This window comes from Eleutherodactylus coqui, chromosome 2 (assembly GCF_035609145.1).
Source record: "Eleutherodactylus coqui strain aEleCoq1 chromosome 2, aEleCoq1.hap1, whole genome shotgun sequence".
In the NCBI taxonomy this organism is placed as follows: Eukaryota; Metazoa; Chordata; class Amphibia; order Anura; family Eleutherodactylidae; genus Eleutherodactylus; species Eleutherodactylus coqui.
In genome coordinates, this window is record NC_089838.1 from 225,473,250 (window position 1) to 225,498,849 (window position 25,600).

The window sequence follows — 25,600 nt, forward strand, 5'->3', positions numbered from 1 at the left end:
ATCTAAAAGGACCGTTAGTCAATCTACACAAAGCTCTGCAGCACAGCGCGGGTCTTCTGCGAGAGCAATCCCTAGACAACAATGACACTGCTCTACTGGGGGGGAAAAAAAGATTCATCATTATCAACTATAAGGACTACAAAAAAAAAAAAGTGCAACAGATCCTCAGACAGAGATTTCCAAACAACTCCTCATTTATTGGCGGTTTGAGAGATCATGACTTGTAAACAGGCCTTAGGGTAATGTGTCAATGGGGGCGTTACAACTAATTCAACTACAGAACACCATCACAGCACCAAAACTCAAACTCTGAATCCAGCCGAAAACTCACCAATCCCGGAACAAGCAATTCCTTTCAGAAATAGTTTAATGATACCATTAATCACTGTATGATAATTAACCCAGGTGGGTTTTTCCAGGTATTTTGCAATGGATTTTATTCAGATTATTTAGTCAAAAACCATTTCCATCCTAAAACGTTGCAGTGGGATACAAAAATCAGTCACTAATTTTTTTTATTTTTTTTTAAACATTTGTCAGTGGCAACTCATTTTTCAGAGTAAAATGTGAGTGCCATAATTAAAAAGGACCAGTCAAATCCTCATGTCCGTGAGGCCTGCTACATAGACTCCAATGCCAGGGTAAGTATAAACAAAATATAGACAAAGGGTGGCTTTACATCTGCTTTCTTGCGCCACTTGGGAAGCTGGAACGGGGAATCCCATTGGCTTAATAGTTTTGCCTCTTGACGGCCTCTCACCGATTATAATGGGGTCCACCCACTTTCCACCCAGCTGCCTGGCTTTTGTACGCAATGCTTTTCTTCTGGTATATTGAGCCGTCTCTTTGGCAGAACCTCCGACTGGTACCAACACAGATGTGAAACTGGGCCTTAGAGTCAGTGGAGCTGTGGTTGCAATGCTATGCAGCCCACCCTGCTGGCATAAGGACATGACAGGTCCTCTTTAATTCCATACTACTAATGGACACCTAAAATATCAAATATGTACTATAGAAATAGTTGTGAAATACATTCCCAATCCCTTGGTTTCAGCGTTGCGATTCTAGTTCCCTTAGGCTTTTTTCTAGATCTGATGAACACATTCACAAACTATCGTAAATAAGACTGATTGGGTATTTTAAAGTTAACAGGTCTGCAGACACTAAAATGCTCCAGTAATCCACAGTTACCTTTGTAAATGCCATTAAAAAAAAAGATTAAGAAAATATAGACAAAGCAGAAAGATTTCCAGAAGAAATTGCAGACCACCAGGATTTGGATTTAGCTAATCCACTTAGATTACTATGGCTGTGTCTTAAAAGGACAATACGGAGATAGCAAAAAAAAAATAGGTCACACAGACAACAATATAATACCTTACAGTATGAACAAGCTACAATAGATACTGAAGACAGACAATGTGCTAAAATGATTTAATGGATCAATGGCTAAAGTAAAATGTTTGAGCTGAGGCTGTACGCTCTCCCTGCGACTCATACATAGTACTATTAAATGGCTTTTTTTGTAAAAGAAAAAAAAAAAAAAAAAGATACTAGGTATAAATTCAGGATCCGTCATTTATGCATTCCTCTGCTATAACATTGGAGGGCTGTTACAGGGGTATTCTGGTTGTGAAGCAAATTTTCAAAAAGTTAGAGACATGAAAGGTGTTTGCGCCATTTTTAGGCACAGTTTATGGGTATAAATTGTGCAGCTATTACCTTTCTATCACCATACTGCCATTTTCCAAGATGGTCACCACATCCCTGCCGATGTACAGCTTGAAATTCCATTTCTCACAATTCCCCACTCAGTACTTCCTTCCTGTTAAGGTCTTCGCTAAGCGCTGCTTTATTTTTTGGTCAGCAATCCTATCCGTAGAGTTGAAGAAGAACAAAAAGCCATCCCAGGTCCTTCCTACTGAGCACGCCCGACCTGTAGTGCTGGAATGCCTACAGGACGTATCCAGGGGCAACCTGGGAATAAACACTTCTGAACTGTCGGGAGGAGGTGATGGTTTGTAGAGCGGCACCAAGCCCACAGCAAAAGATGCATGGCAAACTTTATCAACAATATTTAATTAGTCTTTATTTGTCAGCAACTTTGCATGCCGTGAATACCCCTCTAACTTCAACTTGACTCATGAATACTTGACAACTTACGGCCTAATAAAAGTTACAACAATTTGACCACATATGTTATATTTGAAAAACAAAACAAAAACAGTAAACTGTACTTGACTCAATCACGTGCCAGGATAACAGATTACATCTGGGGTTCACACACTCTACCTATATTCTGCCTACAACTTTTGGAAGAACAACCGAGAACTTTGATTTCCCCACAGTTGGATTTCTCAATTTCACAGTAAAATTCTATTTCCTAGAAGAAAACAAATTGCTAACCTCCCCATTATACGAGATATAGTCGAGACAAACGTAGAGCTTCACTTTAAGTTAAGAGAATTATGGAGGAATTTCAGTGTTTGCGTACTGCAGTAAGTATCTGTCACAACATCTATAAGTGGCAAGTACTGCAGATGTATCAGGCTCTGATCACACAAGTATTGGACGCTTCACTCAGAACCTCCAGCAGAGTTACGGCCAGACACCCCTAACAAAATAGCGCAGTTGTCCTCAAAAATGTTAGACAACATAACGCAACAGACCCAATATGGTGAACACAAAGCCTAAACCTATCATTAAGCCTGGTGATCAGTGCGAAAAAGGCAAAAGTTTAGGACTTCTTTTTAAATATAGATCATGACAAAAAAAATAGAATTAAAAAAAAAAATATATTTAAAAAAAACCCCACAAAAACAATTTATACAAGAGGTTATAGTCTGATGATATGTTTTATATTTACGCTGCCGGTCATAAGTCTTCGGACACCATGAGCATTCGGAGTTTCAGGTAGAAGTGAGGAAACTGGTTCTAATTGCTTCCATGAGGCTTGTAATCTATTCCACAGGCTTTCTGAAGAGGTTAGACACTACAAAATCTAGTTAATAAGATACCTACAGTAGTCCAGTGTTTTAACCCCTCAGTGCCCAAAGATACATATGAATGTGCAGGGTTTGTATGGATCAGGTTCGGGGGCCGAGCCCGCTCCATACACAGCCAGTGTAAACTGTATTTGATAGCTGACACCTGGCCGCAACAGTTGCTTTCAGTGTTCACATATTGCAGTATAGGCAATCAAACAATCGTAAGTGGAGAAAAAAAAGGGGTGGGGAGTATTATTGTGAAAAATAAAGGCCATTGCAAGTTTGCCCGGGTTCCACAGCAAATACCTGCCATTACATGCTATGCGAAAGCGCTTTTTCCTGCCCACGAGTGGAAAACCATTGCGATTTTCCGGTCACGGTTTTAAAACTACAGCATATTCTATTTTAGTGCGAGCAAGGCATGGACGGCTTCCACAGCGCTTCCACAATGAACATTGCAGAAGGGTCGCGAAACCGGCATCATCGCTTAGTGACGGTGCGGCAAAATCTGTACTGCGCATGTCCGACATCTCGCCGTCCAGACCATCCGCAGTACAGAGGGCCAACTGCACACGAAGACGACTGACAGGTGCCTAGGGTCACCGGTCGGACACAGGGTTAGATTCCGCTGAGGGATCCCACATTCGGAATCAGACCCGTTCATGATCAGGCTGCCCTAAAACAAAAACCCTTTTCCCATATTTATAATAAGAAAAAAAATTAACACGTTGACAGAAAAATAATCACGTATGCAGTTTTGGCCAGTGAAACACTCTGTTTCCACGTACACAAACTGCCTGTCTTTGCTGCGGTAGTTGGTCCTTTTTCTTGCGCACGTACTCACTGTGTTTTTCATTTGAGCAGAAAAAAATGCAAGTAGGTCCTATAGGTCATTCTGCCTTCTTCCATAAATATGTAGTATCTACGCGATCCCATTGATTTTAACGGGCAATTTCAGTCCACGCTAAGAACCAAAGTAGGACTCGGCTGCATTTTTTATTTCAACTGGCATGAAAATTCCAAGTCTGAATACCCCAATACAAATTAAAGGGGCTTATACCTTTTGTATTTGTTTAAAAAATGTGTGCCCAAACGGAGCACCAATACACCCGTGTGAATGAGGCCTAAGCAGTACGATTATTTTAAAGATTGGGAGGGGGGAAGGGGGAAACAAACAGGACTATGTCCCTAAGGGCAAAGAAATTTTGATTTTGTTTCAAGTCCTACAAGGGTCTTAAATTGCGCTGCTTTTTTTATTGGTTCCTATACTCTATGAATAAATAATTTTGTTTATATATCTATGCTCTTCTTGGATGTTTTCCCCCTTAAAGGGGTTGTCCAGGGTTAGAAAAACACGGCTGCTTTCTCCAAACACAGCGCTCCCTTGTCCGTGTATTGTGCATTATAGCAGCTCAGTTCCTATTAACTTAAAAGAAGTTGAGCGGCAATACCATACACAACTCTATGGACTGTGTTTTCCTAACTCTGGACAGCCCCTTTAAACTATAAGTGTTCAGGGTGGCCAGAAGGCTTTTGACCAACAGATTAAACCTCCAATATTTTACCGGAAAATGGATGGATATAAAGTTCGTAAACCATATCAAATAAATCACTGGGTCTGTATAGCGCACCAATACAATGACAACAATCTTGTGAACAAATTAGACAACAGGTCCTTTTCTTTTAAATTGACAATATATCAAATTTGACAATTCCTGAAACTACAATACTAACATTTAAAAGAACAGGTCCCGTTACATCAGCATACATTATTCAGTAACATCCATTTTTTGCATCCACTGTAAATACAGTATAGTTGGGTACTGATATTTTGAACACAAGTATCAAGTGTCCTATATGGCTGCTTCTTTAGTATATTCCAAGAAAAGCATTGAAGAAAAAAAATAGTGGATTTATGACTTAACATTTTTTCCACAATTACCACAAATTAAGGATTTGATTTCTAATGAATGTCCGATCAGAATTTTATCTCAGAGACACTATTAAAAGACTAGGGAAGCCCAGTTATAGCTCTCTAGTACCGTGCAGGAAAAAGATATAAAGGCGACAGGTTCTTTTTAAATATTGTGTAGTCCAGCTGATGAGCGGCAGACTAAGAACGGTAAACGTCTCCTATAGAAAAGAGGCTTTTAGTGGCTGCCCAGAAGCATTACCTACTTACCCATCAGATTTGAGTTCATGAAAGGTGTCGGGGACAATCCTTCATGGGGCCCTAATCGACTGTCATTCAAGTGTTCACTGTAATGAGGGCTGTCTGCAAAACCCTAGGGAAGAGCAAGAAAAGTATTAAGCAGATTATGTGACAGTCTTGCTAATTGAGTGTAATGACACTCTTAAGTCATGTACAATGCTCAGAGTAGTAATTGGCCACTGCGAAATATAAAAATATATATCATTGGCATAATGTGCATTTTAATGTAAACTTTATACAATCTTGGTCAATAAATAAATAAAAATCAAACACCTAGGAGTTGACGCCTTGCTGCAAAACTTTGCATGCAGTTACATCTCAGGCAGACACGTAAACGATTACAGTTGTCTTGTGATTAAGATGAACGGTCTTGCCATCTGAGGGTCTAAAAGTAGTTCCACTCTCAGTCTATAAAAAGGCTCTTAGAGGCTACTTGTGTGTAGGGACCACTTTTCAGCTTGTTGACCACTAGATAAACTATGACGCAATCAGAGAGATTTCGCCCCGTTAATAGAGTCTTAGGGGTATTATTGGAATGTGAGAAGCCGGATAGTCGTGCCCACCACCTGGGCCGTTCTGACCAGACTGTTAAGAGGTGTTGATACCAGTGGATGTGTAAGGCGGCTGAGCTCAGGACACCCTCGACAGACAGAGTTAAGAGGATCGTCTAATCGTCCGACACATACAAGCAGCTCCAACTGTTTCATTGTACGCCATCAGACACAGGTGGCATCATTATTACAGGCCCCTATGTCTGCAGGATCCATTTCCAGGTGCTTGGCGGAAGGGGATTTGGTCCCATGTAACCCATCAAGTCTAGTGCCTTTGATACCCACCCAGTGCCGCCTCCATTTGTAGTAGTGCCTTGAACGATGAAACAAACTGCTATGGAGTGGAATTGGGTTGTCTTCAGTGAGGAATTCAAGTTCAGTTTGGGCACCAATGACAGCGGGGTTCATGTCTCGAGACTTAGGGATGAGCGCTTCAATCCTGCCTTTGCTATGGAGTGGCACACTGCCCCCACTGCTGGTATGATGGTCTCAGGGGCCATTGCATACGAGTCGGTCATCTCTAGTAATAGTACAAGGGACAATGAGAGTTCACTTATAGGTTTAGGATAACCTTCAGCCACATGTGTGGTCTTCAATGGTGGCTTTCAAGAGGCATACACACAACAAGGGTATCACAGGAATGCCTCTACAAGATTGTCACACTTCCGTGGCCTGCCAGGTTGCTAGATTTATCAACAATACAGCATGTATGGAACCATCTGGAATGCCAACTTCAACAGTCTACGAGTTCGAATGATCTAGAGGCTCAGTTACAGCAAATGTGGAGAGATATGCCACAGGATACCATACTGAACCTGTATGCCTCCATGCCCGCATATAATCACATTTTGCATCCAAGCTAGAGGGGACTAGACGTCTTTCTCGAGCGGAAGGATATTACTGGATATAGACATTAGGTGACCAGCAGCTTTGTAGTTCTGGGTCTTACAGTCAGGTAGGAACTACCAAAAGGTTAATCCAGGGATTCTTCAAATTGCCATTACAGAGTCGGGAAGCAATTTTCTACCAAATGGGCTAATTGGTCTTTGCCTCTTGGGGTTTTTTCCTTCCTCTAGATCAACTAGGGGGTTGAAATAGGCTGAACTAGATGGACATTGTCTTCACTCAGCCTAACATACTATGTTCCATTAAAATGATCAGTTCTATAGTAAAGATTTCGCTATGGCTTCACTTTGTTGCTCATCAATACCTATGGAACCAAGACGATGGTATGTCTTAAAAAGTGCACCGAGAGGTGGCACTTAAAGGGGGTTCCAGAGTTAAAGGGGTTGTCCCGCGAAAGCAAGTGGGGTTCAGCACTTCTGTATGGCCATATTAATGCACTTTGTAATGTACATCGTGCATTAATTATGAGCCATACAGAAGTTATTCACTTACCTGTTCCGTTGCTAGCGTCCTCGTCTCCATGGAGCCGTCTAATTTCAGCGTCTAATCGCCCGATGAGACGCGCTTGCGCAGTCCGGTCTTCTCCCTTCTGAATGGGGCCGCTCGTGCCAGAGAGCTGCTCCTCGTAGCTCCGCCCCGTCACATGTGCCGATTCCAGCCAATCAGGAGGCTGGAATCGGCAATGGAACGCACAGAGCCCACGGTGCACCATGGGAGAAGACCTGCGGTCCACCGTGGGTGAAGATCCCGGCGGCCATCTTCGCAAGGTAAGTAAGAAGTCACCGGAGCGCGGGGATTCGGGTAAGTACTACCCGGTTTTTTTTTTTTAAACCCCTGCATCGCGTTTGTCTCGCGCCGAACGGGGGGGGCTATTGAAAAAAAAAAACGTTTCGGCGCGGGACAACCCCTTTAAAAAGGAGCTCTGTGACTGACTAGTGATTACTAGCCATTATATTATGTTTAAGCATGGGAACAATAAGAGTACAAAAGAAAAGTCATGCAACCCCTTTAATGCTTTAAAAAGATATGAATACATAGTAACAGGATATTCATTATCTACTCCAGAGTAAAATTTCATAGCAAGCCTATTAATGGGGTCGTCCGCTTCTGATATACTTTTGACTTATTCTGATGATGGGGCATCAATATTTGATCAGCTGGGGTCAGCTACCTGAGATTTCCATTGATCTGCCATTCGCCAGGCTGCTATATCAGTTTAAGAAGATGGCAGCTGACAATTATTGCAGGCACTATTCCTATTGAATTGAATGGGAACAGAATCTGTAATACCAAGCAGCTGATTAGCTGATTCATATTGCATTATTTTTATATGCAAGTGAGGAAGAGGACAGCATGGTGTTTTAATGGTTAACACTATTGCCTTGAAGCACTGGGGTTCTGGGCTCAAATTCAACCAAAGGTAATATTTGCATGGAGTTCTTATGTTTTCCCCTGTGTTTGCATGGGTTTCCTGCAGGCTCTCAAGTTTCCTCCTACACTACTTCACACAAAAAAAAAACAACACAAAAATAAAAAAAACAAACACAAATTAAATTGAATTGATATGAAATCTCGCCGTTGGACATGCGCAGTACAGTTCGTTAGTTCTTTTTTTTTTTTAAAGTCCTGCTTTCTCGCGGGATCTGCGGCATGTCCGCAGTGTCAGCTGCGGATGTGCCACGGATCAGATGGCTTCCAATGACTTCAATGGGAATCGTCTATGCAGGGACTGCACAAAAATGAAGCGTGCTGCGATTTGTTTGCAAAACAAATCCGCATGCTTTAATTTGTGGACGCCCATGCTTTCCTATGGGCGGCTTGATTTGCGGATCTCTTTTACGGATTCCAAAAATCAAACCCGCCCGTGGACATATAGAAGGCCTAAAGAGTAGAGGCAGATAATTACCACATGTGATCTAGACTCTATACTTCTCTTAATACATCCCAGAATTGTGTTTGTCTTTTTTTTTGCGGCTACATCACACCGTTGACTCATGTTCAGTCTGTGATCTATTAGTATACTCAAGTCATTTTCACATGTGCTGCGTAGTTCAATTACTCCCATTCTGTATGTGCTTTTATTATTTTTCTTGCCCATATTTTTCCTTTTTAAATACCATTGTTAGTCGCTGTCAACTGTTCAAGCTTGTCTAGATCTATTTGAATCCTCTCTCTCCTCTTCTGTAGTGTTAGCTATCCCTCCTAGTTCTGCGTCGCTGGTAAACTTCATCAGTTTCCCCCTCAATTCCCTCATCTAGATCATTTACAAAAGTTTTGAACACCACTGGGCCCAGTACAGAGCCTTGCGGTACTCCATTTGAGACATTCTTCCACTTGGATGAGAAGCCATTTATGACCTGTCTGAGTCTAATCACTCAGCCAGTTGTGAATCCAGTTGCCCTGTCGATCCCATATTTGATCAGTTTTTTCAATAAGAATGGTATGAGATACTTTGTAAAATGCTTTACTAAAAAGTCAAGACATACTATCTACCACATGTCCCTGATTAACCCAGCCCATGATTCTGTAATAGATGGAAATTAAAGGGGTTGTCCCGCGGCAGCAAGTGGGTCTATACACTTCTGTATGGCCATATTAATGCACTTTGTAATGTACATTGTGCATTAATTATGAGCCATACAGAAGTTTTAAAAGTTATTCACTTACCTGTTCCGTTGCGTCCTCGTCTCCATGGTTGCCGTCTAATTTTCGCCGTCTAATGGCCAAATTAGACGCGCTTGCGCAGTCCGGGTCTTCTGCTGTCTTCAATGGGGCTGCTCGTGCAGAATGCCGACTCCGTGTAGCTCCGCCCCGTCATGTGCCGATTCCAGCCAATCAGGAGGCTGGAATCGGCAATGGACCGCACGGAAGCCCTGCGGTCCACAGAGAGAGAGGATCCCGGCGGCCATCTTCAGCAGGTGAGTATGAAGACGCCGGACCGCCGGGATTCGGGTAAGTACTACCCGGTTTGTTTTTTCAACCCCTGCATCGGGGTTGTCTCGCGCCGAACCGGGGGGGGGGGGGGGGGGGGGGGGTACAAAAAAAAAAAAAAAACCCGTTTCGGCGCGGGACAACCCCTTTAAGATTAACATGACTTGTTTGTTACAAACCCATGATGGCTCTGGTTAATTACTCTATTTTCATCCAAGTAGTTTCCTGGTACAGAAGTCAGGCTCACAAGCCTATAGTTTCCTGGATCCACCTTCTTCCCTTTTTTGAAGATAGGGACAACATTTGCCTTTTTTTAATCTCTGGGATTTCTCCAGGAATTTTCAAAGATTACAGTGAGTGGTTGGGCAATTACCTCTGCTGCTTCCTTCAGTATCCTAGGATGTAATTCATCTGAGACTTGAATTCATTAAAGTTAGCTAAGTGTTTGCTAACCATCTCTTTGTTGATAAATAGCCTGCCTTCTTTTATTCCTTTGAAGATCAGTTGATGTTGCATTTAGTTTAAGAGAAAACAGATATGAAATTTGGAATTTAAAAGTTCGGCCTTCTCAACATCATTTTTAACCAATTCAACATTTCCATCCTGTAAACATCCTATGACTTTTCTTTTGCTTCTGACATACCCCCATCCTTTATTGCTTTTGGCCTCTCATGCAAGCCTTAATTCATTATTAACTTTTCTGACACTTGCCCTACAGCTTCTGAAAACTGCATTATATTCTTCTTTAGATATTCCCCCCTCTTTCCATTTGATAAACATATTTTTCTTCCTTTGTAGAATGTGGGTAAAGTAAGTTCTGTGTTCATCCATCCTGGTCTCTTTAAATACTTTTAATTCTTCTTTATTTAGGAATTATTAACGATTGTGTTTTGAGAATCTCATTCCCAACTTTCTTGGACATTTCTGTCCTTAAGAACATCCAGTCATTTGATCCTTCCTACCCCCTTTCGGATTTCATCAATATCTGCCTTTCTGAAATTCATCCTTGAAGTCTGTTATCTAAAATTCAATGATAACATGATCACTACCTCCTAAGGTCCCAGCCACCCTTACGCCCTCAACCATTTCTTCCCTGTTGGTAATGCCCCATTCTATGGGAAACGCTGAGCATGGAGAGCTTAAACTTAGCGGCAAGTCAGAGATCCAGTGATTTTCATGCTGGTTGAAAGTGAGCGACCAACGAAATGTAAACGGATAGTGCACGATGGCTGTGCATTTAGACTGGTAAATGCTTTGTGCAAATGGTCCTTTAGAAATAGGGCCAAGATAGCAGATCACTTTGTTTCATATTCTACTTTTAGGAAGACAAAGTTGTCGGAGAGGAAGAGAATTTGTTCGACCCATTACTTTTGTCAGAGAGATTCCCAACACATTTCTTGATAGTGAACATAGGATATTTTAACCATGTCGTACTTTGAGAACTTGCCACCTTAAAGTAGCTTGTATACGATTAGAAAAACAGGGTCTGCTTTTATGCTAGGAACAGCAACACTCTTGATCTTGAGCTTCGTTCAATATCCCAGCTCAGCCCAATTCATGTGAATAGCGAGGAGCTTCAATACCTCTCAAAGTCCATCCACAACACTGGTACAGTTCAAGGTAAAAAAAAAAATAAAAATATATACCCTTTTACTAATTTGAACAATCCTTTTAGGGCTAGGGTTCCAATGCAAACAACTCGTAAGTATTGACAACTGCCATCCACAGAAAGGCAGAGAGTTGCATGCAAATTAGAGTACCCCTCTGGAGCACACAATACTCAACCTGAACTTGCTACTCCAGCGCTGATGCTACTGTGGTCCCTAGCCGCCTTTCTTTATATTTAGCGCAGAGCAACATGTGACCACTAAAGCATCAATGCTATAATGGCAGGAGATTTAAAGGTATTGTCCAGTATAAATGCAGATGTGCTAAAGCAATAACCTGTCCTCTCCTTCCGACGATCCAGTGCTGCTACCCCATTGTCCTCCTGGTCTTTGATTGGCTGCAGCAGTCGTGTGCCATTTTCTTAGCATCAGCACTCAGTTGCTGGGAGTCATGATGCCATTAGAACGGCACCTGAGTGCTGCGGCCTCCGAATGGCTGTAGCGGTCAGGGGATAGCATTCCTGAACAATGCCTGGGAGGACTGTGGAGTTGCAGCACTGGATCGCTGGGGGGAAAAAAGACACGCAAGTACGGCTGCTTTTGTTATTTTAGCATAACTACTGTTTTACAAAAAAGAAAAAATATGAAATAAAAAATCTGACAACCGCTTTAACCCCCTGAGTGGCGGGTTTCTTACCACTAGGGCAGGGTTTTTTTTAAATGAGCCAATCATTTAATTTCAACTAATTTTCCGGTCTCCTTCCAAGAGCCATAACCTTTTCAGTTTCCCATTGACACGGCCATACGCGAGCTCGTTTTTTGCGGGACAAGTTGTACTTTTTGATGGCAACATTTTGGGGTATATATAATGTATTGCATAAGTTTTTTAAAAAAATTTGTAGGGAGATTGGGAAAAAAAAGAAATTCTGCCCTTTGTTTTTTGGATTTTATTTTTACAGCGTTCAGCATAAATAGTGTCATAACATTATTCTCTGAGTCGCACGATTCCGGCGATACCAAGTTTATACAGTTATTTTATGTTTTGCTATTTTTGTACATTTAAAACTTTTTTTCTTAAAGGGGTTGTCCCGCGCCGAAACGGGTTTTTTTTTTTTTTAAACCCCCCCCCCCGTTCGGCGCGAGACAACCCCGATGCAGGGGTTAAAAAAACAACCCCCACAGCGCTTACCTGAATCCCGGCGGTCCGGCGTCTTCATACTCACCTGCTGAAGATGGCCGCCGGGATCCTCTGTCTCCATGGACCGCAGGGCTTCTGTGCGGTCCATTGCCGATTCCAGCCTCCTGATTGGCTGGAATCGGCACGTGACAGGGCGGAGCTACACGGAGCCCCATAGAGAAGAGGAGAAGACCCGGACTGCGCAAGCGCGGCTAATTTGGCCATCGGAGGGCGAAAATTAGTCGGCACCATGGAGACGAGGACGCCAGCAACGGAGCAGGTAAGTATAAAACTTTTTATAACTTCTGTATGGCTCATAATTAATGCACAATGTACATTACAAAGTGCATTATTATGGCCATGCAGAAGTGTATAGACCCACTTGCTGCCTCGGGACAACCCCTTTAAAGGTTTGCTTGTGTGTTGTCACATTCCAAGAGCCGAATTAATTTTTTTTTTCATTGTCAGAGCTCTAGAAGGCCTTGTTTTTTGCGGGATGAACTCTAGTCTTCATTTATCTAATTTTTTAAAACATGTAAAATTCTGATCGCTTTTTATTCATTTTTCTTAGTGGCAAGATTAACAAAATCTGTAATTCTAGCATGTTTATTTTTTACTGCATTCTCTGAGCAGTATTAAAGTAATTCTACAGGCCAGTGCGATTATGCCAATACCAAATTGTTAGTTTTTTTTCTTTTTCGCAACTTTTCACAGTTTTATAAAAAAAAAAAAAAAAGGAATAAGTTTAAAATCGCCCTCCTTTTGCCATATCTAAATTAAAAGAAATATACATATTTGGTATCACTGCGTCCGTAAAAGTCCGATCTATCAAAATAGTGCATTATTTACCCCACACGGTGAACGTAGTCCGAAAAAAAATAAAGAACGCCAGAAATGCACTTTCAGTCACCCTGTCTCCCAGAAAAAAATGCAATAAAAAGCAACCAAAAAGTCAGGCATTCCGAATTAGTAATAAAAGGTAAACTACAGGATATCTTGCAAAAAATGAGCCCTTGCTCAAGTACGTCGACGGAAAAATGAAAAAGTTATTGCGCGCAAAAGATGCAGCAGAAAATTTTAGAAAATTACCGTAAATGTCTTTAAAAAAAAAATTCAAGTACTACAGCAAAAAAAATAAATAAAAACAACTATACACATTTGGCATCGTAGTAATCGTACTGACCCATAGAATAAAGTTATCAGGTCAATTTTTGTTGCAGTTTGTGCGCCTTAGAAACAAAACGCACTGAAAAGATGGCGGAATTTTGTAAAAGTTTTTCAGTACATTATATGGCACTTTAAATAGTTGCATTGAAAAATACAACTTATCCCAGAAAAAACAAGCCCTCATGCAGCAACGTCAATGAATAAATAAAGACCGCAGTAGAGGTTTTCTCCATTCTCTGCTGTGTAGAGCTGGTGCCTGGCTATCCTCTGACAGCCAAGCATAAGCTCTCCCTGCCACAGAGACCATGGGCTAGCTTCTGACAAGCAGATGGTCTCTATGGCAAGCTGTAAACAAAGCAGTGAAGGACTTTGAAAATAGAAGCGGGAGATTGCCAGCAGATCGGCTATATCTTCCTGCTTCTGTTTTTCAAAGTCCTTCACTGCTCTCTGTGGGTCTGTGCAGGCAGAGCACACTGCCGCAGCTTATGGCAGTGTGCTCTGCAGCTTCCATAGTGAAACATAGCCCAGAAATCTTCCGGGCTATGTCGCTATGGGCAGCGGAGCTCATCCAGGAAAATTTCCGGGCGTGCCACTCAAGGGGTTAAGAGGAGAGTACTGTGGGGATGTTTTTTTTTCTTCATACTATTAAATTAACTGCTACAATTTAAAAAAGAAAACAAACTCTGTCCACTTGTAATCCATCTATCTATCCCTGTATGATACAATCTAAAGCTTTTCAAGCTTTTCAAAGCAGACAAAACAAATATTTGATTACACAGAGAAAATAAAAATTAAAAATGTTTTCTAGTACTAAAACATTTGATTACCCATCTTTAGATAGCTCACCAATATCTGATCAGTGAGGGTCTACCACATAGAGAGCCCATCAATCAACTGAAGAAACTGCGATACTTGAGAGCTACAGTCTCTTCTCAGGTCAGCAACTTCGCATTCATTCATTGCATGGCCAGAAAGCAGCTTAGTCCCATTCAAGTAAATCGGATTGAGCAGATATATCAAGCATGGTCACGCCGAAACGAAGAACACTGTGCCTGGTGCACAGCGAAGAGCCCACACCGTCTTAAAACAGCTGATTAGCCATCCTAATTAAAGGTCATCAATAGCGAATTCCCAGAAAACCCCCTTCAAAGTTATTGGAAAAGAAAGCATGAATGAAAAGCAATTTTAATTCATTTAAAAAGGAAAAACAGCATCTCTACAGCCCATATAAAACCCTATCCCACCAATCAAATTTAATCATCAGATTTTGGCAAGACCTGGCAATTCATGTACATGGGGACTTCCTAAATCTCACCCAATGAAACATGCCTAATCCTTAGTTTCCACAGTAGATTAGCTATTGTCAAGTGTGTCCAACAGCTTATTCCCCTTTACCCCACTGAAATAGACATGCATGTTCTGCCAAGCACGTCTATGGTGAAGTCAGGAAGAACGAGGGTCCAACCAATGACACTAATGTGTATGTTCTGTATTATACAAGAGCCCTCACAGCAGAGCAGACAGCGGACTTGTACATTACGTACGGCTATTCCCTGCCCTTATTGAATTTGATCTGCACACTCCCAGACTGGCTTATGTCTCATTTCTAAAGTAAAAACTGATGGAACACAAAAGTGATGGGCATGAAAACAAAATAACCCTGACATTTATAACTTGATCATGACTGGAAACATCTCCACTGGTAGCCCATACTATAGCAATAAGCAGCTCCAAGCATCGGCTGCTAAGGAAACCAACTGGCTTCTAGCCAAAGTTAGCAAAAAGCTTACAAATCTTAAAGATGTGTTGGCTTTTTGCTTTGGTAGACTTCAGTCCATTTCCTGCAGCATGGATGGAGCAGCAGGTTTACCCAAAGCACTACTTGTTGCAGTGCAAGGGCTGGCTCACACAAGCGCAAGATGACCACATATTGCACGTGTGATATGCGGTAACTCATACATTGCCTCACACAGACTTGATCACATTGCTTAATACGCGAACGCAAAAAAAAATAAAACGCAACATGTTCTATTTTGCACGAGAGCGCTCATTGTTCTCTACGGGTGTGTAATCAATGCCACCTCTTATGCAACTTATATATACCATTATAACTGCTGAAAACGCAAACGCTGTCAAAAGCGCTCGTCAGCGCAGCTAAAAATGCAGAAAATGCCATCTTTAAAAAAAACGCGTTTTTTCAAGCGCCTGTGTGAGAGTGGCCTCATGTCTTACGATAGTTTCATTGCTCACAATACAGGAATTGAAAGGCATTCTACACGCTCTCAGCATTACGTATGCCAGTAGGGCAACCCTTCCACTTACTGCCCAAGATATCAGGATGTCTGCTACAAGCTGTCAGACAGCCAGAGTAATGTGGTAATCCACGACTGGACGGGCCGGTCATGCAGGTAAACATGACCAGTCATGGATTACCACACGGCTTAGACAGGGTTGTCACCGCATCTCAGAAAGGTCCACAAAGCAGGGATAAACCGCGAGACGTCCAGTGAGCTCTGTCTGAGGCCGGGCTCACATCACCGGATGGGAATGGCATATTACGAGGGCTCTGCACGCCCGTCTGATACGCACTAGCTAATCAATTACACTACCTTACGCACATAAGAGTGTTGGAATTGCATCATCCATGAGAACAAAATGGAACACAGGATGTTCTATTCTGCCATGTACAAAACACGAGATACAGCCCATTGTTCTCTATTCTCCAGTATATACCCACAGCCCATACACAGTTACCTTGCAAATGGGTGGCAGATATAGGGATCATCACTAAGCGACAGTGCGGGAAATGTAAACAAAAAAATAAAACAAAACCATATGTAGTGCGTATGACTGCATGTGTGAGTATGCGGTTGTGCGCGGTACAATTTCGCCAGCATACGCAGGAGCCACGCAGCACTTTACGTTTACAGCCGTGAGCGCCCAGGCTGCTTTCTGAGGCACGTGTATTAACACCATATTTGCTCAGTGCTTTACGCACAGTGTTATGGAGTTAATGTAAATTATCTACGGTATGTATTCACATGGTTTTATTTTTCAAGTTTTTTTAAATACCGCAGCATGATTTATTTTTTCCGTTTTTGCCACTCTTTATTGGGTGAATATTTATCCGTATTTACCCAGTAGAAAATAAAATATAAAGGAGGCAATTACTGATGAAATACTAACTACATACGGTTGTAATGTGCCCTTAAGCTGTCTTAGAGATGTGTTACAATATACTCACCTGAAAGTGGCCCAAGGCCACTCTCACACACAGCCATGTTTATCAGGTTTTTTAATACATGCTACCGCGTACGACAGTTTTTAACGCATCTCATCATTCTGATTGGTTGCTTTAAAACGCAAAAACACGACAAAGAGAGCAGACATCGCTCGGAAAACACGGCAGTAGAAGTCGCCATGCTCGAGCGCAGGTCTGCAGGCCCCTGTTGAAATCAATGGAAGCATTGTACTGCGATTAGTGCAGCATTCAAAATGCTGTTGTAATTGCTGTAAAAGAAAAAAAAAGCGCATGTGTGAGAGCGGCCCAAGGCTTTACTATAAATGATCCTGTTTACCACCAATTACACTCTAGAATCCATGTGAAGCAGTGACCATGGATACATTTCCTACCACAGATCAAATTTATAATAATCTGTATTTGCATAGTGCCAACTTATTCCACAGCAAAAATGTAACCTTTTCCACTCCAGTGTCAGACCTCATCTGACATGGAGATTTCATTGCATGGTTCCCATGTCCAGAGAGGCAACATCTGATCTCTCTCCTGCATATTGTAATATAACAAATATTATATATATATATATATATATATATATATATATTATATATATAAATTTATTTATTTTTTATTTACCTAATAACTCTGTTTCTGTTGAGTAGATTCCAAGAAACCCAAGAAGCACTTTCCCACCCGAAATAAATAAAAGCTCGGAAATGTGCAGGTGGCAGGGAAATTGGATTGGAAATGGTTAAATTATATATTACATATAAAGTTAATCTGATATATAAAACCACAAACTTTTTTTTTTTGGGGGGGGGGGGTTAATAAAAAAGGGGTTGTTGAAGTGAATTAGGCCAAATTTAGTTAAGACTATATACTTTCTTTATAAATATGGCGCATTTTGGCCTGCCCTCAAGTCAGCAAATAAAATCACAGGCTTAGATTTGTGCCCAAACCAGCTTTTTTGTGTGTGTTGTCTGTCTAAAAAGTTGTAGACCATGCCCCTTCTTTCTAAACTGTTACTACATTATTTTCAAAACTAGCAAGTATTAAAAAAAAAAAGTAGAAAATGTTTTTTGTAAGAGGTGCTATGTGTCCTAATTTTTGACTTTTGTACACTAGTTTACTGGTGTAAAATGATTAATAAGGCCGCCTGCAGACGGGCGGGTCGGATCCGGCGGCGAGAATTCTCGCTGCGGGACCCGACCCCAGCGCCTGCAGGGACGAGCGCGTACTCACCCGCGCTTGGCGGCCCCGGCTCTTTCATGTGCCGGCTGCGGCGCATGGGCAGACCGGAGCCGGCGGCCGGGTGAGTGATGTTTCTGTGCGAGGCTCTGTGAGCCCCGCACAGAAATAGGACATGCCGCGGTTTGTTTGCCGCGCGGCCAAACTGCGGCCGTCTGCATAGGAGTGCGTATTGTAATGCACTCCTATGCAGGCTTTCAGTGGCGGAAATCCCACGGAAAATCGCGCCGCGGGATTTCCGCCCGTGTGCAGGCGGCCTCTATGTGGGCCACTGAGTTACAAATTCAATCAAGCCCTAAGGATATAGCTTTCATGCAAGCACTTTTAAACATACCCAGCTACAGACAGCCCCAAAAAACAGATGGTAGCAGATCAGAACAGGAAAACTCTTTTCAGGACAAGATCTTTTATTATTCTTCACAGCAAGAAGTAAAAACTCAAGTGCATTCCCATCATGCCTACAGCTTATACATTAGGTGTCAGGAACTGCTTGGAAGGTTGCTCAGAATGAGTATATATAAACATGGAGATTCTTGCTACAAGTTCCCAAACTAGAAGCACAGTTGAAACAGCACTATTTAAAAATAACCAAAGAGTCCAAAATCATGAATGGCAATTGTACAAAATATGGATTCTGTCTGCTTTGCGTCACGCGAGTAACCTGTATATTGGTCAGCCAAAACCTATTTGTGAGAGATAAATCAGAGAGTCATCCGTAACATGCTTTAAAAGGGATTGTCCGTTTACCAAACAACATTGCCCCTCTAGCTCCAACTGTCTTAAAACGAAAAAAAACAAAAAACTATTACTTAGCCCCTCCTGTGTCATGGGAATTCAGTGCTGCAGCCCCGCTGTGGTCCTGGTGTTTGTTGTTGCTGATGAGGTCATTGAAAGTCACCCAACTGCTTCAGCCAATCAGAAGCTGCAGTGTCACCACCCATTTTACCTGCTATCAGCACTCACATTCTGAGCACCATGATGCCAACTTCAGAACTGACATTGCAGACTCTGATTGGCTGCAGCAGTCATGTGACTTCCGATGACCTCAGTAATAAACACCGGGACCACAGCAGCATTATAGCACTGGATCCCTTCGGCAGAAGAGCATGAATACTGTTTTTATTATTTTAAAACAGTTGTTGCTGGAGGGGCAATGCTGCTCAGTAACCGGACAACCCCTTTTGATCTATTAAAAAAAGAAATCCACAACAGTTGCTGCCCTTGGGTGGCCCATGACCAAGCAGTAACAAAAGAAGAACTGTGTATTTAGATTAAGAAATGATAAACATCTGCAAATGTTTTGGCACTATAGAAGGTCAACTGCAACCAAGAACTACACTGGGGAAAATCTGCAAACAGGAACCGATGGCACAAAAACATGACATGGGGGACAACATAAACAACCAAACCACTATAAACATGACAGCTTACGAGTTACTGTTGTATATAGCCATTACTAAACTATTGCAAAACCCAAACAAAATACTTCAAGTCTAAGATTTGACATAGTTCTCCAAAACAATAAGTAAAAACATACAGCTGTCTCAAGAACTTTTTAACCCAGTTAACCCTTTACCCACCTCAATTGCTTTTTTAGGATCTTAAAAGGGATTGAGTAAAATTAGTAAAACATGGCTTCTGTCTTTCAAAACCCCTACACAGTCATCCCGTAGTTTGTGTCTTGTATTGCAGAGCTAATCTATTAACCCTTTCATGACCAAGGGTCATTGATGCCCCTGCACCCAAGTCATATTCTGTAGTTCTGGCAAGCCCACTTTTATTTTTCGGGTGACATATCTACATAAGGGTGAATGGACACAGACGGATTTAAATTGCCTCCGGATTTCGCAGCAAATACCGCCCATAGCATGCAATGCAAAAATAATTCATCATGCACACGAGCGATAACTGCGGTTTGCCCGCTCACGGATGGAAATCGCAGCATGCTCCATTTTCCTGAGGATTTCGCACGGATGGCTTCCATTAAAGTCAATGGAAAAAGCAGGAATTTAAAAACAAAACAAAAAAACCGTACTGCACATGTCTGACGGCGAGCCATGCAGCCCCATCAGCAGTACAGTAAATACACGTACGCGCAGATGTCAACTGGGAACAGGGTGGATTCCTCTGCAGGCTCCTGCATCCTGATGAATTGGGATATTTTAAAGGGAACCTATGATTAGGTTTTTCCTATTCATTTAATAGTGTTGATAAGCAGATTGCCATATTGCTATGTAGTGCTATACATGCCTTGTTACCTTTAAAATACTCCTATGAAAATCTTACTTATTTGGCCTAAATTTTAATCCTGCCCCAGGTTTGATTGACTGGCAGTCATTTTCTATCCTCTGATGAAATGCTGCACAGACGCCATGTCAAAGGATGCCCAAGCTAGCGTACCAGCATCCACCTTTACATGCACTCACATCATGTGCTGAACGCCCATGCACTTTTTCGGCCATTACTCACAGCGTAATTTCACATCAGACTTCAACCAGTCACTGAGCTAAATGCGCATGTGCTTTCATGGCCATTACTCGCAGGGTCACCTGACATTAGTCGCTGTCCAACTGCTTAAGCGCATGCAACTCAGCGGCCAGACAGCATCTGATATCAGCTATATATACACGGATATGCCAACAGCCAATAAGGTATACCACGCCTGTTGTCAGACCTTTTAGTTGATGCAGCAGCCACACGCAGCCTGGACTTCCTCCGTATTGTAGTATTATATAAGCAGAAGACATGGCAGCAACAATGGCTGTAGAAAATAAGAGCAAATTTATTCTCCCGTAGTACAAAAAAAGTGCGCCGTTTCGGTCCCCAATTGGCTTGACAAAGATCGAATTGAGGACCGAAACGTCGCACTTTTTTGTACTATGGGAGAATAAATTTACTTTTATTTTCTACACCCATTGATGCTACCACGTCTTCTACTTATAGCATCTGATATCAGGTGACCCTGCGAGTAACGACCTAGAAAGCGAATGCGCATTCAGCACATAAAGTGAGAGCAAGCAAAGGTGGACGTTAGTGCGCAAGCTCAGGCATCTGCTGACACAGCGCTTGTGCGGATTTCATCAGAGGATAGAAAATGACTATGCCTGTCCATTAAAACCAGGGAAAAGGTCTGGTCTCGCTGTGCGGAGAAAATCAGGGTTGCCTAATTTAAATACAGTGCGGTAAAACTTCAAGAGGATTGTAAAGGTACCGGGGTATTACAACAGTATATGCCAATATGGCAATCTCGTTATCAACGATATTACATACATAGCTTAGATTGCATAGGAAAAACCTGATGACAGGTTCCCTTTACATGGACAGTGGCATTTAAAGGGTTGACAGCATTGATCAGTTTTATGTCCGATTGTGGCTGTTGCGGACGAGTATTGACTGTCGGAGACAGAGGATATTTGCAGTGTATGAAGCAGGTTCGACTTCCAGTGTGGATGTCTATATACATTTTAACGGCACAGGGTATGTGCAGTTAGGATGTATACAACTGTATATGTGACGGAAAAGGGTAACATTGCAATAGCACACTGATTTTTGGTTGCACTAAAGCCCTATTTTACTTTCTACAACCGGTAAAGGAGATTTACCAGTACATACAGAGATGCAGGGAATAGAAGTAACTTTGGTATATTTACAGTATATACAACTACATTCAGTCTAAGGGCCTCTCTGTATTTTAGGTGCAGTCACTGTATAGTAATATACATTACACATCTGTTTTTTCACTAAGGTCGGTCACACTTACCCTCGATGATTCATAGGATGGGCTCATCTGACCACTTGTCCCCCATGAGGAAGTACCAGACCGTTCATCAATACCTAGAAAACAAGAGCGTTATTATTAGCCAAGTTCAAGAAATAATATAGTATTCCACCTGCTTATACTGTGCTGAAATGGTTTAACTGCAGAAGTGAACAATATACATGAAGATCCAAAGCCATCCAATAACTGCAGAGATGACGCTATGTAGCCAGTCCATTTCAATGGGAATATGCGAAAATCTAATGTCTCCGTTATCTAGCTTGGCAGAAGGTTGCTAGAAGGTTGAACTGCATTCTGCCTTTACAGTTTTTTCTTCCCCCCACAGAAATGGGGCTCATTCACAGTCAAATGCGTAAAACGCTGCGTGTATTACGATGCGTTTTACCGCTGTGTGAGCCGGTCATTTCCGCGCATGACCGCGTATCTTACTCACGCTGCCATCATAGTGGGACTAGTTTTGTAGTTTTTTTTAATCGCCTGTTCTGTCTTAATATAGTGCGTAGTTTCAGCGTTTAACCCTTTCCAATCCAATTTATATCCTGATTTTCCTAGGGAGCCTACTCTTTTTCTGCCATTATACAACAGCGCTATCTGCTGGCTAAAGCCAGTACTGCATGAGGTGACACGTTGGATAGGTTCCAACAGCAGAGAGGCTGGCAATATACAGTAAGAGAACCCCGATGGACGTCTTCCAACATCAGAGCTGTACAGCCTTAAATCATAATGTCTTAAGACGTCAGACAGTGGATTGGAAATGGTTAATACGCAACCCATAGAGAACAACAGGACTTACGGGTGTAATACATGGTAAAATATAACATGCCGCATTTTTTATTTTTTTTTACACACGTATGATATGCAATTGAAACCCGTTAGGGTGCGCAGGTCAATGAGAAACAATGTAATTTCAATTGCTGCATTCACCACGTAATACGCGGTGACATTACTTTTGTGTCAATGAGCCCATACAGTAAGTGTTGTGCTTTCTGACATGCAGGTCTGAGAGACAGAACAATAGTCTAATTACAAGTCATGATTCCTGTGTTATCCTACACATGTGGCTTGCGGCAGATACTCATTCAATGTAACTAAACAGCTTTTGCACCTGCAATATAAATGTAAGCTCTTTAGCTATCCCTTAGAAGCTATAAAAGGAAATGTATCAGCTATAGATCTCTTCATTAAAACCAGATAGTGAAACATTTTCTGTTATTTTCTGCTTTAGAAAGGTTTTGTAGCAGACGTGATATGCCATTTATGTAATGCACAGGAGCGGGCTGGTTGACTTCTCTGGGAGAGTTTTCTAGGCATGCTCTGACCTGTGCAATGGTCATTGTGCATGGAGGTGAGATGTGACCATCACACATTATGAATGATTGAGTCCCTGTTATATACAGGCATTACCTTTCTATTAATTCTGTCAGTGCTGATAATGAGCAGACTGCTGAAAACTGATCTCTACAGAACAGGAAGTGTCTTAAGTCAGAGTGAAAACGGCAGGATTTTAGGATGGTTGCAAAATATATGGATCGTGGCAGTTAAGATTTAACAAAAAATTATTGCAAAAAATAATGTTTAACAAAAAATTTTATACAATAGGTTATTTTTTACTCCGTTGTCTTCAGCACTTCTGCATTAGTTGCTTTCCTCTGTATTCAAAATAGGACTGCAAACGGCTCAATTAGCAGGTTCCATCGGGTTGGGCACCTAGCTGAACCATAAACCATGGCCTAAGGCCACTCTCACACAGGCATTTTTTCCTTGATACGCCCAATAAAAACTCCGTACTGAGCCTCCACTGATTTCAAAAGGGCTTCTCAGACGAGCATTTTAGCACAGCGTTTCTGACGGCCTGCTAATCGAACGCGGTCTGCTCTACTTTAGTGCATTGCACCACTTTTTAATGCACCGCATCATGTCGTCCAAAGATGGGGTGCATTAAAAACACTGTAGAACACGGTTACAAACACCGTTCTAGAACGCTGTGAAGCTGGAGAGTGGCCTTACTGGAAAGCTTTGGTAAAACTCTCATAGGGGCCTTTATTGGATGGCCATGTGTAGTACAGAAAAGTGCCTGTTAGATGGTCTCTAGCAAATACGTGGAAAAGTACTTTAAGACAAAGAAAATATTGGAAATCAATCAATGTGTAAAACATGAACATTCGTTAACCACTAACAGAGGTTGAAATTTACATATAGTCGAAACAGAGGAAAAAAGTCGTACACCTCGTTAAATTATAACCTGTAATACAAAATGTGATGCTTTGTTTGTTTTTTTTAAAGGTCATAGACCCTTCATTGGAAATAAAAATGTATAGTTTCTCAACAAGTGTATTACAAATAATGGATTACAATGTAAGCATTCCTCTTGTGCAGTAAAACGAATTATATGATATATATAAGAGATATATATGATAGATCTATATTGAGAGAGAACGCTTTAAACAACAACACACTCTGAAAGCAACAAACAGGGAAACCATATACACCCCGTACATCGTGTGCTCCCCAGCTGTTTTAGGTTGATCAAATAAACCTATCTGCCCAAAGAAATCCAATTTCATAGATATATTAGTGCTGAAGGTAGGAATTTCCATCCTAGCCTCAGCTTTTCTTTATCCAATATGCTTTGGAAATAATTCTATTGCTTTGTGATCAAGACAAGAAGAGAACAGCTTATGTCTGAGCGCGGCCCTGTGCATGCCTGTCCGTGACTCCCTTACCATCGCTATAGGATGCAGACAGGAGTTCTCAAAACCTCCCCGGTGACAAGAATACTAGGTTACTCCATCGGCATTGAGCAGCCTAAACGGCACTCAGGTTACTATCCACAATGGGGACAATTTTTCCTATTCTGAAATTCCACATGTACTACAAACTAAAACGGATCTCCGGTTTTCAGACAAAATTCTGTCCCGGGACTGGAGAGTGGAGGGGCTATATTACTTGTGCCATGTTTACGCTACCTAACCACACATCGGACCACCAATGCACTCTGTGATTGACCAGCTCTGAGCAGGGCATATTGTAGTTAGAAAACAGCAGCCATTTGGCCACCCAAACAGCACCTAGAAATGGCAGAATTGAGAGACGGCCGAAGATATCTTTCACACTTCCGCTTTCTCTCTTCGCTACATTGTTCTTAACGGCTTCTGCCATCTCCTCTGGGTCCTCAGCTATATTGCAGGAGCTTTAATGCAGACCCGTATTTTTACCATCAGTCGAGAGTAAAGCCCAGGACCAAGTGCCATAAATTTACGGCGCTTGATCCTTATCAGTTAAGGACGGATAGTCAGAAATATGTTGGCTTATCTGCTGGTATGAGATTTTAAAGTTCTTCATTAAAGATTTGCTTTTATATTGAACATCTTCAAACTGAAATTCCTTGGATTTTTCCAAGTCCTACTCTGCCCTGGGATTTTACTGCTTGCACAGGTCTGAATTTGAACAGTGAGAGGACTATTGTTTGTTTGAAGACAGATAAAAATTTTTGGTTCACAGACCGGTAAGGCTGAATGCACACACAGGCAGAAATTCCGCAGGAAGATTTCACGCAGAATTTCCGCCGTTGCACACTGCCATAAAATTGTATTGGTTTATGCAATCCTATGCAGATAGCTGCAATTTGACCATGGGAAAACTCGCACGGCATGAAAATTGCGGCATGTCCAAGCGCGAGCATTGCCGTGTCATCGATGATGCGCCGGCTCTGCACTGTGCATGTGTGGTTGTGCGGCAGCTGGCACATCCACAGAGCAGAGGAAAACCCCCGGACAGGTAAGCCGCGGGTCACTG

At 41.9% G+C, this 25,600-nt stretch overlaps 1 protein-coding gene across 5 annotated transcripts in view; it reads right to left on the reverse strand.

Annotated features, from left to right (window-relative positions):
- TCF12 (transcription factor 12) overlaps positions 1–25,600 on the reverse strand; it is a 213,548-nt gene that overhangs the window by 140,574 nt on the left and 47,374 nt on the right. For all 5 annotated transcript variants that reach the window (XM_066592550.1, XM_066592546.1, XM_066592548.1 and 2 more), the window contains 2 exons: positions 21,788–21,861; positions 5,170–5,272 (listed from right to left, as the gene is read on the reverse strand). In XM_066592550.1, coding sequence (XP_066448647.1) covers positions 5,170–5,272; positions 21,788–21,814 — 130 coding nt within the window. In that variant the 5' untranslated portion in view covers positions 21,815–21,861. The remainder of the gene's footprint in view (positions 1–5,169; positions 5,273–21,787; positions 21,862–25,600) is intronic.